We start from the raw sequence: 17,807 nt of genomic DNA, 5'->3' as shown, positions 1-17,807 counted from the left end.
GGTTTAAGAGGAAATACATGTGTAAAAAGGAGTTTAAGACTGAATTCAATTTAAAAAATTCATGTATCATGAACAACTGGGTATTTTCAAAACCTCAAGGGTAAAATAAATGATTTTTCCATTTCCTCCCCCCAAAATCAGTACTTTATAGTTACAGGTGTACTGAATCTGTTTCCCACAGAAAAACAAAAGAAAATTTCTCTATAGCAGCAGGTTCTCAGAAATTAGTCAAAAAATCATGAAAAAGACCTGGTTGCATATGATAAAAGGCAAGTGTATTTCAGATGATTCTTTCATGTGAGAGGCTGAAAGGATATGTGAAAATAATATGAACGAAGAAAAGCAGGATCTTATGGCAGAGTAGCTTAAAACACGGTATTGAAAAGCACTGAATTTTGAGCCAGACTCTGACTGCCTTTGAACCCCAGCTTTACAACAGTGACAAGTTCTTAACTCCTCTAAGCCTCAGTCCCCTTATCTGTAAAATGACAACTGTAGTGGCAGTATTAGATTTTCTCCTAATGTTGTTATAAAAATGATGTAAGGTAACATAAAATGATTAATACAATGTTGGCACATAGTACATATTCAACAGAATCCCATACAAAATACTTGAGGATAAATCCCACTGTTCAAACATCAATTTGCTAAGCAATTATTCTGTGTTGGGTACCATTCTAAATGTTGAGAACACAATGAAATAACTGCCATCAATATACAGAACCGTTATTAATCTTGGACATTATTCTGAATAAACTTTTTGTATAGATTATCCTCATTTGACTTCGCTATATCCCACGTGCCCTTGATACAATATGCCAAGTCACTTCTTCAGTTTCCTGTCTAAAACCTATCAAATTATTCATATCCATCAGTTTCTTCAAAATTCAGTTCCACATTCCACACCCTAATTCTAATTTATCCACCACTCCTTTAACAAGTAACTATCTGTTCAGAATGTATAATGGTAGTTTTGTGGGGTTTCTTTTAGAAAAGTATTCTTAGTGATTTCACAAATTTTACCATTTCAACTAGATGGGGCTGTTTAAGAAAGAACAGATCTGGATTCTTTGCTGTTTACCTCAGAGTCTTGCGAAGGGGGTTGAGTAACCTGTTAAGAACCTATGAAAGATTTTAAAACTTAATGGACTTTCTCCAAGTCCTCTATGCTCTGACTTACAAATGATAACCATTGTATCTGACTTACAAATGATAACCATTACGCCATTTGTCAAGATACCCAGGGTCTAGATCCTTACAAGTCACACATTTCTAATCTTCAGCTTCTTCATTACTAAAGAGAAGGGAATAAAACTAGGCAAAATTTTGCAAAATTATTCTAACTTGTATGTTCCACCAAAAAGAGCTCAATGGTCAAATAAACTGGCTTCAAGATTATCCCTCTTCTTATACCTTCCACTTCAAATATAACCAACATCTATATCCATTCTTCTGTCATACTACTTTTAAAGCCTTGAGAGAAACTCTAGATTCTCTAAAGTCATCCCTTTCAATATGAGTTTCTCAAGTCACAGAATCAAAGTTTAACAACTCTTGAGTGCCTTTAATTGATTATCTGCTTTAAGCTCTTTATTTAGAGAAAACTAAAACCCAGAAAATAAGGAGGTACTATACAAGGCCTGTCTTCTGCAAGAGACCCAATGCCCACAAAAGCTTTTCAGCATCATTAATCTTTTCCTTCCCAAGGGCTATATAACTGGTTTCTATGCACTAAGATCATTTCACATCTTTCACAAAAACCAAATGCCTGATTTTATCTGGTTAAAAAGTCACCCAGAATCATCAGTGTATCTCCAAGCTCCCCTTGCAGCTAGGTGACCGCGTTTGTGAATGTGTTAGAAGGAACAGGGGAAAAGCTGTGTCACAGTGTGGTCTGCTCCCCGCTCTACTCGCTATCTGGAATGAAGACATTATAGCTGGGACTGGAATAGTTGGATCTTGGAACATGAGATGGAAGCTATGTGTTAACAGCAGATAAAAGGAACCTAGGTTTCTGATATGTGGAGCTATAAGAGGATCCTTGGCCTGTCTAGCTGGGTTATCGATCTGTGTAAGAGAGGGAAAAACTTTTTTCTTTTTTACATCACTATCATCTGGGATATCTCCATTCACAGTAGAACCAGATCCCAAATGACAGAGGTCAGATCACCTCTCACTTTTAAAAACCTAAAGGTGTCTCCCTCAATTTGAAAGGAATTCCATCTCACTCCCATTTCATCTACCAGGCCATAGCTTTTCTACCCTTTAGGACAAATATCGTAAGTAAAGACTACAGGGGGAAAATATCCTAGAGCAGGATGAAAACAAACGGGTTCTGGTTACACAAATGCACAGCAAGTTCCTTGGCACGTGTCAGAAACCCACCTTTTCCAATCCTCTAACATTTTCCCATTTTTGTGGTTCCCTGAGGTAAAAAGAAATCTAAAATGACCCCCTGACCTTCACTTTTGTATAATCTCCTCACTTTGAGTATAAGCAGAACCTATGAATATGGAATTATTCTTATGATTACGCTATGTTATATGGCAAAAGAGACCCTGCAGATGTAATTAAAGCCCCAAACCCACTGATCTTAAGACAAGTGGATTATCTGACCCAATCACTCAAGCTCTTTAAATCTAAGTCTGGAAGTCAGAGGTGAAGGAGGTCACATTTGAAGAGTTCCTTGTGTCTTTGCTAGCTTCAAAATGAAAGCATGAAAATGACAGTGGCTTCCAGGAGCTGAAAGCAGGCTGTGGCTGACAGCCAGCAAGAGAATGAAGATTTGAGCCCCACAACTGCAAGGAACTGAATTCTATTAACAACACGAATGAGCTTAGAAGTGGATTGTCTACAGAGCCTCCAGATAAAAACTCAGCTTGGCCAACACCTCAATTTTGGCCTTGTGATACTGAGCCGTGAGCCATGCCACACTGCGCTGGACTTCTGCCCTACAAAACTGTGAGCTATTAAATGGGTGTTGACTTTAGGGCTAAGCTGTGATAATCTCTTATGCAGCAAGTAAAAAATCAGCCCTTCCTTAAAGATTAAACAAGCAAACCCTAAAGCCAAAACTTATAAAAGGCCAGTTGTACCACTGATTATTTTAAACAGGCAAGTTCTGTAATTACTTGAACATGCTCTGATGATAGGGACACAACTTCATTTGTAGTGATGAGAAATAATAATCGCCTAGCTTGTCTAAGTATGAATTTGCTTCTGAAAACTGTCTTACATTTTCCTGTCTTCACCAGAGAAGACCAGATACACAGTATTAAAACAGGATACGGATAGTACTAAAATAGGATACAGATAGTACTAAAACAGGGTACATTAAAGGAGATAGAACATATCAGTGATACAACTGTGCCTTGACTTTAGTATAAACAATCCTTGGATGTTGTCAAAGAAGCAACCCATAAAACATACCCATAAACCATCATAGATAGGGGTATACAGGGCTCTCTGTCTTTGAGTAGACACTAAAAACAGAAACCAAGCATAGCATAAGGCTCATCTAAATCTCCAGTCTTAGCATTAATTTATGGGGCCGAATTAAAAAAACAAGGTTTTATACACAGCACTTCAGTTTAGGAAATATTTCTTAAAAAACAAGACAAAACTTGCTTCCTAATTTGCACAGAAGCTTGCAATCTGTGTACAGTCCATTCCTCTAAAACGTAGAGAATCTATCACTCCATCATCAAGGAGTTAGTCATTCCATTATCAAGGAGCTGGAAAATACAATTATACTTTCTTCACTAATAATTATTATCCTAATTTGCCAACAAACATGTCTGTATATAATACAGAACACTATTCTAGGAAAACCAGACCTAGGTTAGGGTGACTGAGGGGACAATCAAGAAACAATCTTTCCTTCCTCCAGTGGTCTGTAATGTCAATCACTATTTTCCACGAAGAAAAACTGTAGATTCCTAGAAAATAAATCTGCAGAAACAGCTAGCTATGTCCAGTTCCATAATCTTATTAAACCCCATTATTTCTCATTTTCCCTTATTTAAAAAGAGTTGCCTGAGAAGTTGTCTCCCCACTTATTTCTTCCCTCCATAAACAATCAGCACAAAAAGCATAAATTACTCACTTCAGTTTGTATAACTCTAATCAGGCAAAATAAATGCTGCTGTGTTTTAGCTATGACACCAAACTGACGGCAGCGCTCCAAAAAAGTATCTACAGAAGGGTCGATTCTTCTTTGCAGTTTACTCCAAAAGAGAGTCAATTCCCTATTTTAAAAAAAAGAGAGAGATTACGATAAAACATTTAAAGGAACTATATTGCTACCCCAGTTTTTCAGTTTGTGAAAGTAAGCTGGTAGTAGTGTAACAAAATCTGGAAGAACAAACTATCTATATTCCCTATTTTTGCTGTTTAGTGGCCAAGTTATGTCCGACTCCCTTGTGACCCCAAGAACTGTAGATTGCCAAGCGGCCCCGTCCATGGGATCTTCCAGGCAAGAACACTAGAATGGGTTGCCACCTCCCTTTCCGTATTCCCTATTGCTTCCTCTCAAACTGGTTAAATTGTTAAAAAGAATCCTCCTTGAAAATTTCCCCACTTTCTTCTTTGTGCCTGGGGAAAAATAAAAACAACAGAAGACTACTTCCTTTATGCTGACATTTTCAAAGACTTCTTTAGATCCCACCTTATCCTAAAAGGTTTTACTCCTTACACTGGTAATTATACTATACTGACTGAATCAAGCCCTGTTCTAGTGGGCAGGGATCATCAGACAACACTATGCTGCTAACAAAGTGCATACAGCTATGACATAGTCTAATGGTATACTTCTCCACATTAATCTCATGAGAAATCCTTTTCCATCTCTAAAATGTCATAATGCTACTTAGGCCTGTATCTTGGAATGCTTAAATATTACTAATAAAATTAGTAAAATAACACTTTTAGAAATGGCTACAATAGAAGAATCCCACAAATATACAACGAAAAGCTTGAAAAGAATAAGTTACATAAAAGCACTGAATGGGTTCAGAGAAAACTCTTAAGAAAAAGCACTAGAAACTCAAAATCATCCAGGACAGAAATGAGTTATAACGTGAATATGAAATGTGAATGCAAGGAAAGTTACTTAGCAAAACAGAAGAGAAATGTTATCATTTTCTCATATTTTTAAGGAGGTAACTGGCATTTGGATATGGTAAAATTCTTACATAGATACAAGCTAGGCCAGCTATGAAAATAGCTACCAGGCAAGTAATTGGGATGACTGTTCATTTTTAAACTTACAAGACTTACACATATGTTTATCTTACTAACAAAACTTTAGAAAATGGAGAATTACATATGCTCAGAGATAAAAAGGAGTACCTACTGAAATATATGTACATGAAATCTATGCTATTTGAAAAGAAAAAATCATCAAAGCTAGTGAAATCTGATTATAAAGATAAAAGGGTAAAGAATATCTACTATCTAAAATTCATCAACTAGCTAGAAGTTTAAAGTTAGGCAAATTTGATAAAGTGATAAAAGGCACATTGAAAATTAAAAAGTCTCAAAATATTTTTTTAATAAGTAAGAATGTGTGGGGTCTGATTTATTCCAAATTAAGTATTTCAAACTCTGGTTATCTTAACTCCAAATAACCATGATCAAAAAAGAGAATTTCTATCATGTATTTTATATCTGTATATATATTTCCACAGTTTCAATTCAACAATTTAAAACTACTATTGCCCTCCCAAACATAAAACCATGCCTGAAACCATGACAACTAGTGGATTACTTACTAGTGAGAAAGTCACAATGTCACTTTAACCATCCATTCAAACCTACATACCAGAATAATTAACTACTACCAGCAAATTGTAGTCTCCCGGATCATACATGTACTAGGATAATGCTTCTTTAACCACTATAATGATGTGATCTTTTACAAGAGACAATCATTAAAGAATATACTGAAAATGATTCTACTGTATGGATACTTCCAATGTTCAGATGATTTATTTCACCTTCAAATTAGGTCACTGCCTACCTCAAGATAATAAATTACATACAAATTTATAAAAAGGAAAGGAAATTTAAAGGAAAAACTGGCAGACATCTATCTACCAAGTAAGAACTTTAAACTATGTTTCTGCAAAGCAGGAGGCCCACGATGTCACATTGTGATCCAGAATTTAGACATTTTAGAAGCAAGGCAAAGATAACTGTGGAATTAAGGAATGACCATCCCCTAAAAAGGGCTCCTGGAAAGGCTGATTCTCATGACCTTTTTTCATTAAAAATTTCAGTTAAATATTAACAAAACATATGGATATCCTGGATCTCATCTTTGCCAGGTGCTAGGGACTGACTTGTAAATTGGACAACATACATAAAGACCCTGGTATATCCATCACAGTCTAGTTGAGAGAGAATAGACATGAAATTACATCTGAAGAAACATAAATACATAACAGACAAGATTTAAGCTCAGAGATGCTACAAAAAAAAGAGGTCAATGTATCAAACACTGACTGAAAGTTTAGAGTAGAGATTAAAGTTCAACTGTATGATTTTACTTTCAAAGTAGCAGTGGTAATTACCCATCTGTATGCACACTGTCTCATTCAAAACGGTTCCCTTTCTCACTCGCATGGCTACTCTAATTACATTACCACTGCCAAACGTCTACAGGGAACTCAGCCCTTCCTTGACTTTTGTAGACAGCCAAAAATCTTTTGTGGCCAAGCTTAATGAATAAGCTAAGTGATATACCTTTTGAGATCAATAATATGGTAACTGCTATAAAGTAGTAAGACTTACTGCAATTTGTTAAGCCTCTCTGAAGGAAATTTCTAAAAGAATAAAAAGTTTGGGCGACAGTTACATAGTTTACCTTTCAACTATCTTCAATGGTAACCAAGCTCAAGAATGACACTTTATAAATTCTAGTATATGTATTTAAAAATAAATGACTTTTCATTATCATATTCCAACTTTATTGTTGCCAATAAAATGCCAATTAATTTTTTTTTTCTTTTCTAGACAAATACTCCCATATAGCCTACTATCTTCAACACAGGAACATCTCGATCACAACAAAAGAATCTAATCTGTTTGAACAGAATTCCTGGGATTTATTTTCCTTAGTAAAATTCAGTTTTTATGTCATGGCTATTCTAACTCTACTATCTACTACCTTACCACCCACTCCCCTCTCTCCAAATAGAAGGGTAAAAGACTACTTCAAAATTCTAAAATTTTATATTCTATTTCCCTCTGAAATGCTTGGAAGAAGCTTACTTTTAACAAAGTGTGAAGTGATTTAAGATTTTCTTTCCTTTCCTTTACTCATTACAGCTCCTCAGGAGGCCAACAAGTGGGAAATCCCTGTTAATCCCTTCCTGCTGCAGGAGAAGAGCATTAATCCTAGACCCATTAGGGAAACAAGGGAAGCTGTATCAAGAATATTACAAGAACCATGTGACTACAGTTTTAAAAACTCTTTATAATCTGTAACACATCCCCTATGTGATTTAATGTGATTTCTTTGCACTAAAAACCTAGCTGCAGCTAGCTGATATTACTCCTTACAGGCAAAGAAAGTAACTATAAAAGAAAAAAATGCCTATATTCATTATAGGCAAAGAAAATAACTATAACAAGAAAAAATGGGGGTTGCTCCACCAGCAGTAAATAAATACATCTGCTTTACTGAGGTTAAATCTCCAATTTCTTATGCATGAAAAGCAAACAAATTCTTCCACTTGATAGTGATCAAAAATCTCACTGCTCTGCTAAAATTTCTTTTTACATACATCATTTCTTTTGGTTGGCTAATAAAATGCCCGCAATGATTATTACAAAATATAGTTAAGTCCTGCCCCACTATCTCCTCCCTCATGGGAGATATAACTCTAGCATAGAGGAAGTGGCAGCAGAAGATTGCCATTGGAATTCTGGCCCTGTGTCAAGAAAACAACTCTATGAGGAGCCAAAACCCTGTGCTCCACTCTATGACTTTAGCCCTGAGACCGTGTGCAGATGAAGACTTCTAGAATTCCTTTGATCCTCCACTCTCTTATCTGTACAATGATTATTATGAGGACTGGGTGAGATAATCTATGGAACACAAATAATATTTCTATATAAATTAGTAAATAAAAAGAAATACAGTAACAGTAAAAAATGCTAACAGCTATAAAACTTTACAAATATATACAGATGCTCCAGAGGGAGATCAATAAGGGCTGCTGCTGCTGCTGTTGCTGCTGCTGAGTCGCTTCAGTTGTGTCCAACTCTGTGCGACCCCATAGACGGCAGCCCACCAGCCTCCTCTGTCCCTGGGATTCTCCAGGCAAGAATACTGGAGTGGGTTGCCATTGCCTTCTCCAATGCATGACAGTGAAAAGTGAAAGTGAAGTTGCTCAGTCGTGCCCGACTCTTAGCGACCACATGGACTGGAGCCTACCAGGCTCCTCCGTCTATGGGATTTTCCAGGCAAGAGTACTGGAGTGGGGTGCCATTGCCTTCTCCATAAGGGCTGAAGTATATATAAAAGGCTTTACTAGGTTTTCCTATAAACAAAATGCTTATTTCCAACTTCAAGCCATCCTTAAAAGCTCTTCTAATCAAGATGATGCAAAGCTAACCAATCCATTCTTTGAATACTACTTCCTCTCTTAACACCCTTGCTTAAATTCTGGTATACAGTGAGCATCTTTCTCTAATACCTTACAGTGTTATCCATACCACTAATCTGATACTTACTGACAGAGTGTTACATTTTAGAGGTTTGTCCTGCTGTCCTAAATAGCTTCAGTACAGTTAGGATGAAAGAACCATGGGCTACATTTATTGTTTCCTTTTTAGCAACTAAGTACTCTGTATGCAAACAAGACATAAACTGAATTAAAACCAAATAATGCAGTTTTGCTGAACAGTACTAAAGTTGCAAAAAAGATTACTATTCAAAATGATTTCCCTCTCTAGCGCAAGTTTGACCTAGAAACCTAGATAATTAATGCGTTTCCAAATATGAGGGTGAAAGTGACTACCAGAAGATGTGAAATAAATGTAAAGGATAACAAACTCACACCTATTTGGTTCATACTGCCATAATTTTATCTTCAAAGAAGAAGATTTATATAGAAGTTAACAGACAACCCTCCATGAAATAATCAAGAGGAGCTCAGACTTTTCACTCTTTCTTTATTTTTGGACTCAATATTTTTAATTAAATGGTTTAGTTTGTAAGTGAGATTTAATTGTCATGTCATCATTTAACCCACTTAAGACTTTAAGTTTAAAACAAACCAATGTTTCACATAAACCCTAAATGCTATACTATGTACTAACAAATAAAGGGAATAAAAACTAAATATACTTACCAAGAACAATATACACTTGCAGTTTGGAGCTGCTGGGTAAGGTAAGTCGTACAAAGAACAAATGCTGTGTTATCCTGACCCTCAGATTCCAGATTACATATGATGTCTAGTATTTCCTTGCAGTCGACCTTTGCAATCTATCAAAAATGAGATGACTAAGTCAAAAAGAAAATGGTGACTTTTCTATAAACTTTGTTATATAACATGAAGCTTCTTTATGTAACGTTTTCTATCTTTGATAATTCATGAGGCAAGAATTAGAGGCGTATCATTTTCTTCTACTAATGGCTGAGTCTGCTGGAATATTTCATACAAGAAATTATTAAACAGAAGAAAACAGACACCTATGAGGAAGTTCCACTGCAGTCCCAACACAGATAAAAACATTTTTGTAGAGTTAAAAAAAAAAAATTACTCATGAACACTGTTACTATATAAAAGAATCAAATTATGCAAAACTTCAGGTTATTTTCACCTGAAGTACCATCATCTTTTTTTTCCTCTTGTTTTTTGTTTCTTTCTTGTTCAATTTTATTCAAGTCACTCAAGTTACAGAAAGAAAAATACCATGCTTACCCTTACTCCCAGTAGGGCTAAAGGAGGCCTGCTGAGAAACTATTTTAAATATAAATGCTATAGTTTTCTCATATAAATGCATACAGTTTTCTCATATAATTAAGGAAAAAATATTTTGTATAAATAAGTTTTTCGCACAACTAAAACACTTTCAGAAACTTGTCTTTTATATTTATACTATTTATAGGAATCTTACGACAGAAAACCAATCTCAGAGCAAATAAGCAGAATTTTCTGGGGATCTTTTTGTATAGTGGTAAAACAGGAGATTAAGACTTCTAAAGAACCTTTCTCAGTCTATTTTATCCTCTTCCTGTCTTAACAAACAGGATATGAAGAACATAATCTATTTCATGACTGTGTCAGCACTATAAATGTCAATTATACTAGGCACCAACCACACAAAACAATGATACTTTCAGGACAAATGAGGTGTATTATCAAGGCAAATGAAGCATATAGTTTAGCTCATGTCTGGTGTTTCTAAGTCTCTTATTTCATGAGTTCAGGATTATGTACATCTTGTTCAAAATTCAGCATTTATCAGTGTCCAAAACATAAAGACACCTAGTAAATATGTGCTAAATGGAATAAATGAAATCCAGTCTAACCAGGGTAAACAGTTTATGTTTACAAAGTGAATCTTATTTCTGTGTTTTTTTAATGTTTTCAAGGACAATCCAATGACATAATCAGCAACGTAGTACAGTGGTTAAAAGCAATTATTGTAGAGCCAGACTGTATACATTCTCTTCCCAGCTCATAGCTACTAGCTGTGTGATCCTAGATAAGTTATATAACCTCTCAGTAACTTACTGCCTCTTTCCTCATCTATCAAATGGGAATAATAGAACCTCTCTCACAGTTATTGCAAGAAGTGTATGTTTCAGTACAGCGCAGTGACTACAATTAATAATACCATACTGCTTATACGAAATCTGCTAAGAGTGTATGTCAATTATATCTCAGTTTTTAAAGATGTGGCTCATGTGCCTGTTAAAGTCAGAGTTAAAGCTTTTCATTAAAAGTAAATAATAAAAAATTGTTTTCATAAAACACATAAATTTTAAAAAGAAAAAAGAAAGTGAACCTTGGGATACTAGAAAGTAATTAAAAAGATCATTCTCAGATGCAAAAATCACTTGATGCAAATTTATATCTAATAAGTGTTGGAAGGAAAAGTTGTTAAAGCCTAAACATAATTAAATTCAGGTTTCAAGGAAAAAAATAAAATCATACATTATGAAAATGGAATTCCATGTCCTCTACCATAGCTGAATCAATCAGAAGGGTCATCCAAAGACGAAATGCCCAGAACAGAGCCCCTTAAAATTGCGCTGGCTGAAGGATCAAAATAAGGATTCCACAGCAAGTAACAAGAGTTGCTCCAGAGCCACCACCACCACCTACCCTCCACACCATGTTAAAGCTCATGTTGAAAACCAAGAACTCTAACATTCAATTTCTGCAGCAGTATAACATCTCCAAGCTGAAAAATAGCTCAAGAAGCTCTCTATTGCCAGGCATATACATTAGAATGGAAATAAATACAAGCTGCATTTCTAGAATGTTTTTATTCGTTTCAAATAATTTTACTGTAATATCTCATTTTATCCACATGGTAAGATCTGTAAGATTGGCAAGGCAGGTGGTATTCTTACTCCACACAAAAAATGAGCCTAAGACAGACTGTCTCTTGTCTGAAGCCAACTGTGGTAAACAAAGTGAAAAACTAATCTCATGTCATTTTACTCCTAAAGGGAAATCCTTAAATTTTGAAAAGGTACATTTCAGAGATGTACAGGCTTTCATCCTTTGGAACCAAAGTGTTTAGAACAGTAACAGTGTCTAACAGGCCAGAACAGTCCCTCCTCCTCTCGCCTAACCAATCCTTCTCCTCCTCCAACATCCAACTGAAACTCTTTTTCCATTATCAAGTCTCCATTCACAGGTTACTCAAGCATCCAGTGATCTGTTGCCTTGCCCTGAATTCATAGCATGTTGTCAACACTTTTAATCGGGCTATTTTTAATTCAACTTTGAGTCAACCATTAAACTAGTGATTCATGTTGGCCTTCATCACTTGTTATTTTACCTTTTCACATGATTTTACTTTGGCCCTCCAACTAGATGATGAACACTTTGAGGAGAAGAGCAGTCTTATAAATGATATCTAAAATCCTCTGTGCACTAAATCTGGTCAGAAGGAAAACGTATGTATCCTTCAGTCAAAGTACTGCTATTTACTAAATACTTATGTACTGTACTGGACATTGGGGATACAAGTCATTTTTGCCCTCATGTAACTCACAGTCAGGGATAATAAATAAGCAAGATTATAATTTATGTTAAAGACTACACTGGAGGGGTACATCGTATTTTTCCAATACCTTTTGTCAGAAAAATCTAACTGAAATTTGGGGGGAGGGATTTGAAAACAACTTCTTGGATGAAGTCACAACTGATATGTGAATTAAAAGAATGAATAGGAATAAGCCATGAGAAAGAGTAGAGAGAAATAAGAAAACTGTTCCAGACAGGAAGAAAAAGACATGCAAGGGCCTGAAAGTGAGCATGGTACTGAAGGAACAGAAATATTTCAACATGGCAGAGTAACAGAGCAGCACTGCTGGAACATCCAAGGAGCGATTCCCAGGAAGAGAAGCACTTCTGTTCTTCCAGCGCTGCCGTGCCTTCTGAGTCTGCCACAGGCCACTCAGCTGTGTCCAACATTTCTAGTAAATTTTAAATACTAACATTCTTTTAGTTTGTGTTCACTATTGCCATTTACCTTACATTTTAGAATATGCCTGATAATGACGTTTCTAACACAAGGTCCATAACACCCAAGCACACCCAAGCCTGTTAAGCCGCTTCAGTTGTGTCCGACTCTTTGTGACCCTATGGACTGTAGCCTGCCAGGCTTCTCTGTCCATGGGATTCTCCAGGCAAGAATACTGGAGTGGGTTGCCATTTCCTCCTCTGGGGACCTTCCCAACCAGGGATCAAACTTGCATCTCTTATGTTTCCTGCATTGGCAGGTTAAGTTCTTTACCACTAGCGCCACCTGGGAAGCCAAGCACATAATTTTAACACGTCGTTTTTTTTTTGTTTTTTTTTTTTTTAATTAACTTGATAGTTTTACTTCCATTAAGGTTTTTATTGAGAAAGTAGCACTATTTTATGGTGGGCCTATTTAATAGTAGAATTATTTTAACCTTCTGATTAAGAACTCATTTGCCTCACACACACCTATCTAGGTTATTAACACTGGAACATTCCTCTAGTCTTACTTTCCACTTTCATTTTACTAAGTAATAAACAAATCTGATTGTGTCTGTTACCTGTCCCTCCTTACAGGCTCTAAATCCCCAAAAAGCAATACCATACCCTCATTTTGTACTTTTACCCTCCCCACCCCCACCACCCCCACCGCCAAATGCCTGCTTCAGCATCACTGTTTAACAAATAAACACCAGTTAACTTTTTTTCTTGGGGTGGAGGTAAAGAGAATCTTATTAGTATTTTGCCCCAAATACCTGCATTTTTTTGAATGGAGAGGAAATGTGGAAATATGACACAAAAATTAAGACGACATACTTTTCAACACCTCATTAGTAATTATATTACTTGTCCCAGCTACTGCAATAAAAAGCTTAAAAGCACACTAAAAACAAAATACATGCCACAAAATACTTATCAGCTAAAGTAAATTAAAACAAAGGTCACTGACAAGATTTTGAGAATTTCAATCAGTATCTAGAAATACTTTGTACCTGGACAGGTACTGAAATAACTTTTTTATTCTTAAATATGAATCTTATTTCTGGATTTACATTTAATAGCTATTAAGACAAGTATAATACATGCATCAAATAATAATTAAATCTTTGTTTACTGTTTATCTTATCCACCAGAATACATGCTTCAGGAGGGCAAAAGTTTATTTCATTCACTACTGTATCTTCAGTGTACAACAGTGCCAGGCACATGAAGGAATATCAATAAATATTTGTTGGAATGAAAGATAACTACAAGATAAACAAGTAAGTGACCACAAAATGGCAGGATAAGTGAGAAAGACTGAAAACAAGAAGTATAATGTACACTGGAGTAAGCAAAGAAGGGTTTAAGAAAAATAGCTCTTCAGGGGATACCAGTGTCTAGATGAACAAAGGTGTAAATGACCCCTCAAACATTGCCAGAATGAGCAGACAAACAAATGTGAGAGTAGTCAATGGCATACGAGGGGAGGAGGATTATCTGATAAAACTGTAAAGAGTGATATTTACACTTAGCTGGCACTCAGTGAAACAAAGGCTGAATTAATAAGTAAGATTAGAGACTTAGGGTGGGCTTCCCTGGTAGCGCAGCTGGTAAAGAATCTGCCTGCAAAGAGGAGACCCTGGTTTGATTCCTGGGTTGGGAATCGAACCCAGTACTACCCACTCCAGTATTCTTGCCCTGGAAAATCCCCACGGACAATCCCCTGGCAGGCTACAGTCCATAGGGTTGCAGAGAGTCGGACACAGTTGAGCACACAGCACACAGAGACTTAGGACAGAGCTCGACTGCACACCAGAAGGTGTCATGAATGAGGCGATGCCATAGAGTTGTGCAGTTTCACATTACACGAAGGTAACTAGCTGAGGTTAACAGGGGCTAAAATTTAGTCAGCTTGCCAAGCCCTAAGTTCCAACATGTGGCACTTCCTCTTAGAAGCAAGACCTCTGAAAGGCAATCACGTGAGACGGGAGGGGGGGTGGGGAACAGTGGAGCATGGTATATCTTGCTGATTTCCATAAAAGTACCTGTAGGCTAATGCTAGTGGAGACTCTAGGACATGGAATTTATCCTTTGTGTTTTATGGGGAATCAGAGGTTTTGCTGTTACTGTTTCTTCTGGATATATACCTGAAAGGGATGACTGGAATTCAGCATAATTTTTAGTTTGATTAACTTATATTTATTATATTTCTCCTGATTATAAAAATATTTATATTAGAAAACCTGAAAAACATGAAAATTAGCCTTAAACCTTACAACTAAATAATAACTAATATAAAAATACAGTGAATTTTAATCGAGTATTCTGTCTATATCACTAACTACATAGCATGGGTTCAATAGATGACTACTGCAAATATGTACCTATCCTAGAGAAAGGTTGGATTATGCTGATTGTACATTTGTTCTTTTATCCTAATGTTCTGTTGTGACTTAAGAGGTTTTTAAAATCAGTCCACGAGAAAGGAGAATGTAGAGACTGTCAAGGCAGAGACAGAGAAGTAAGATGTGAAGGAAAAAAAAGCATTGTAAATGTAATAATAATGATGATGATATTTCTAAACCTTATACAGCAAGACGTATGTCACGTTCCGTTCTACAATTTATATAAACTAAATTATTACATCTACACAACAGTCCTACAATGTAGAAAAACTACTGTTATCCCTATTTATAGATTACAAAACTTGAAGCACAGAGAGATTAAGTAACTTGACAAAAGTTTTATAGGTAGTACACATCCCTAGATCTACCCCAGATGATCTGGCTCTAGAGTCCATACTCTTGGCCACTTATGCTCTATTGAGATGCTTTAAGGGTAGAACTGACAATACACTATCACTAAATAGAAAGGAAACTATATTCCCAACTGTTTGCTCTTTGAAGGCAAGGAATATGGTGATTGTTTTATGTCTAGACATTTACTGAATTGTAATGAACTGACAGTGAGCAAAACCAGCTAAGAACTTAGAAGCATCTGAAAGACTACTCAGGCTCATTCATTATACACCATGTTTTCACCTTAAGCTTCTTCCAAACCCTGAATAGTCTCCTCAGATTTTTCCTTATCAAGATTTACGTCATAAAGTCTGATAAACTTAATATACAAAAATATAAATCGTGCAGAAACATTATTAATGACATTTAAATATACCAGAATCAAAATTTTGTGGATAAAGGCTAATGCTGGAAACTCAGGTGAAAAAGACAAAAAAAAAAAACAAAAAAACACATAAGACTTTACCGTATGAATTTTATATATAATGGTTATATGCTTCCCTGCCAGCCCTGGTGCTGAATAAGGAATAAAAACAAAGAGCTGGACTTGACAACAATACTGTCTGAAAATTCTCCTATGGCAAAGCACTTAGAAATCCTGGATAAAACACAACTAATATGTTTCTTAAATACACAGTTGAAAACTCAAGAAAGAAGTGTGAATGGACAATTGCCTTAACTTGCTGGGTTGTTGATAATTTCACTAAGAGGCTTGGGTTTTACAAGTTGTGTTTAGATGATAAAGCTTGAACCTGACAGGAAGTTGGCATTGAGCCCTTCAACATATGGTTGGAACCCCTGAAGAGCTCAGAGAAAGTACAGACTAAAAAAAGGGGAGAAACAGGGATATAACAGGAAAATATGTTTGTCCATCTCACCCTGGTTCTTGTAGGACCAAAACATTTTTGGGAATTTTAATCTGTCCTCATTCAAACTAGAAGTCTGATACAATACTATTCTGTTTGTCTAAAAAAACCCAAACTGAGAAAAACAAAATAAAAAGAAGATTCTGGCTGGTAATATCTTTGAATCACCTGGTAGAAGCAAATGTAAAAATGATTTAAGAGATACATGTTAACCAGGGCCTATGAAAATTTTCAGACATAAAGCATTCCCTACCCCCCATCCATCCCAACAAAACTGATGCTCTCACAACCCAAACTATAAAAAGCACAAATAAACAAACCACTCCAGAAATGTCACCACACACAATAAATGGCAGATTTAGACTCCTGAGAATTTCAGATAACAGAATACACAGCACAAAGACTGAAACCTAACATGGACTTTGGTTGGCTTTTATACACAATGGAATATTACTCAGCCATAAAAAGGCACACATCTGTGTCAGTTCTAATGAGGTAGATGAACCTAGAACCTATTACACAGAGAGAAGTGAATCAGAAAGAGAAAGATAAATACTGTATTCTAACACATATATACAGAATCTAGAAAAATGGTACTGAAGAATTTATTTACAGGACAGGGGGACAGGGGAGGAGGAGGGTGAGATGTATGGAAAGAGTAACATGGAAGCTTACATTACCATATGTAAAATAGATAGTCAAGGGGAATTTGCTATATATCTCAGGAAACTCAAACAGGGGCTCTGTATCAATCTAGAGGGGTGGGATGGAGATGAGGGAGTTTCAAAAGGAAGGGGATACATGTATACCTATGGCTGACTCATGCTGAGGTTTGACAGAAAACAGCAAAATTCTATAAAGCAATTATCCTTCAATAAAAAATAATTTTAAAAATTAAATAAGGGCAATATGAGTTTGATAATAATTTGGGGAAAAGAGACAGAGACAAAAACACGTAGGAACCTTAAATGCACAGTTAAGTGAAGGAAGTCAATCTGAAAAGGCTACATAATGTATGATTCCAACTACATGATATTCCAGAAAAGGTGGAACCATGGAGGCAGTAAAATGACCAGTGAGTGTCAGGGGCATGAGAGGAAAGTGAGGGATGAACAGGCAGAGTACTTTAGGGCAGTGACGCTATGCTGTATGACACTGCAATGGTAGGTACAAGTCATTATAGGTTTGTCAAAACCCATAGAAGGTACAACACCAAGAGTGGGACCTAATATAAACTCTGGATTTTAGTAAATAATGATGTATTGGCTCACCTATTGTTAACAAATTTAAGACATCAATGGCAAGATGTCAACAGGTGACTCTAGGGTTGAGAGAGTACATATGGGAACTCTGTACTTTCCACACAATTCTTCTGTAAATCTAAAACTGCTCAAAAAAAAAAATCTAATGATCAAAAACAATTTGATCATTTTAATAATTAT

At 36.0% G+C, this 17,807-nt stretch overlaps 1 protein-coding gene across 3 annotated transcripts in view; it reads right to left on the bottom strand.

Moving 5' to 3' along the window:
* RLF (RLF zinc finger) overlaps window positions 1–17,807 on the bottom strand; it is an 84,868-nt gene that overhangs the window by 5,578 nt on the left and 61,483 nt on the right. Inside the window, exons 6-7 of one of the 3 annotated variants that reach the window (XM_027968336.2) lie at window positions 9,360–9,496; window positions 4,106–4,247 (exon numbers count right to left, since the gene is read on the bottom strand). The exons of 1 other annotated variant lie outside the window; for it this stretch is intronic. In XM_027968336.2, the coding sequence (XP_027824137.1) occupies window positions 4,106–4,247; window positions 9,360–9,496 (279 nt within the window). The remainder of the gene's footprint in view (window positions 1–4,105; window positions 4,248–9,359; window positions 9,497–17,807) is intronic. One more of the 3 variants, XM_060395736.1, reaches the window with a different exon arrangement.

Source organism: Ovis aries, chromosome 1 (genome assembly GCF_016772045.2).
Source record: "Ovis aries strain OAR_USU_Benz2616 breed Rambouillet chromosome 1, ARS-UI_Ramb_v3.0, whole genome shotgun sequence".
Lineage (NCBI taxonomy): Eukaryota > Metazoa > Chordata > Mammalia > Artiodactyla > Bovidae > Ovis > Ovis aries.
The sequence above is the reverse complement of the archived record's forward strand: the minus strand, read 5'-3'. Positions and strand labels throughout refer to the sequence as shown.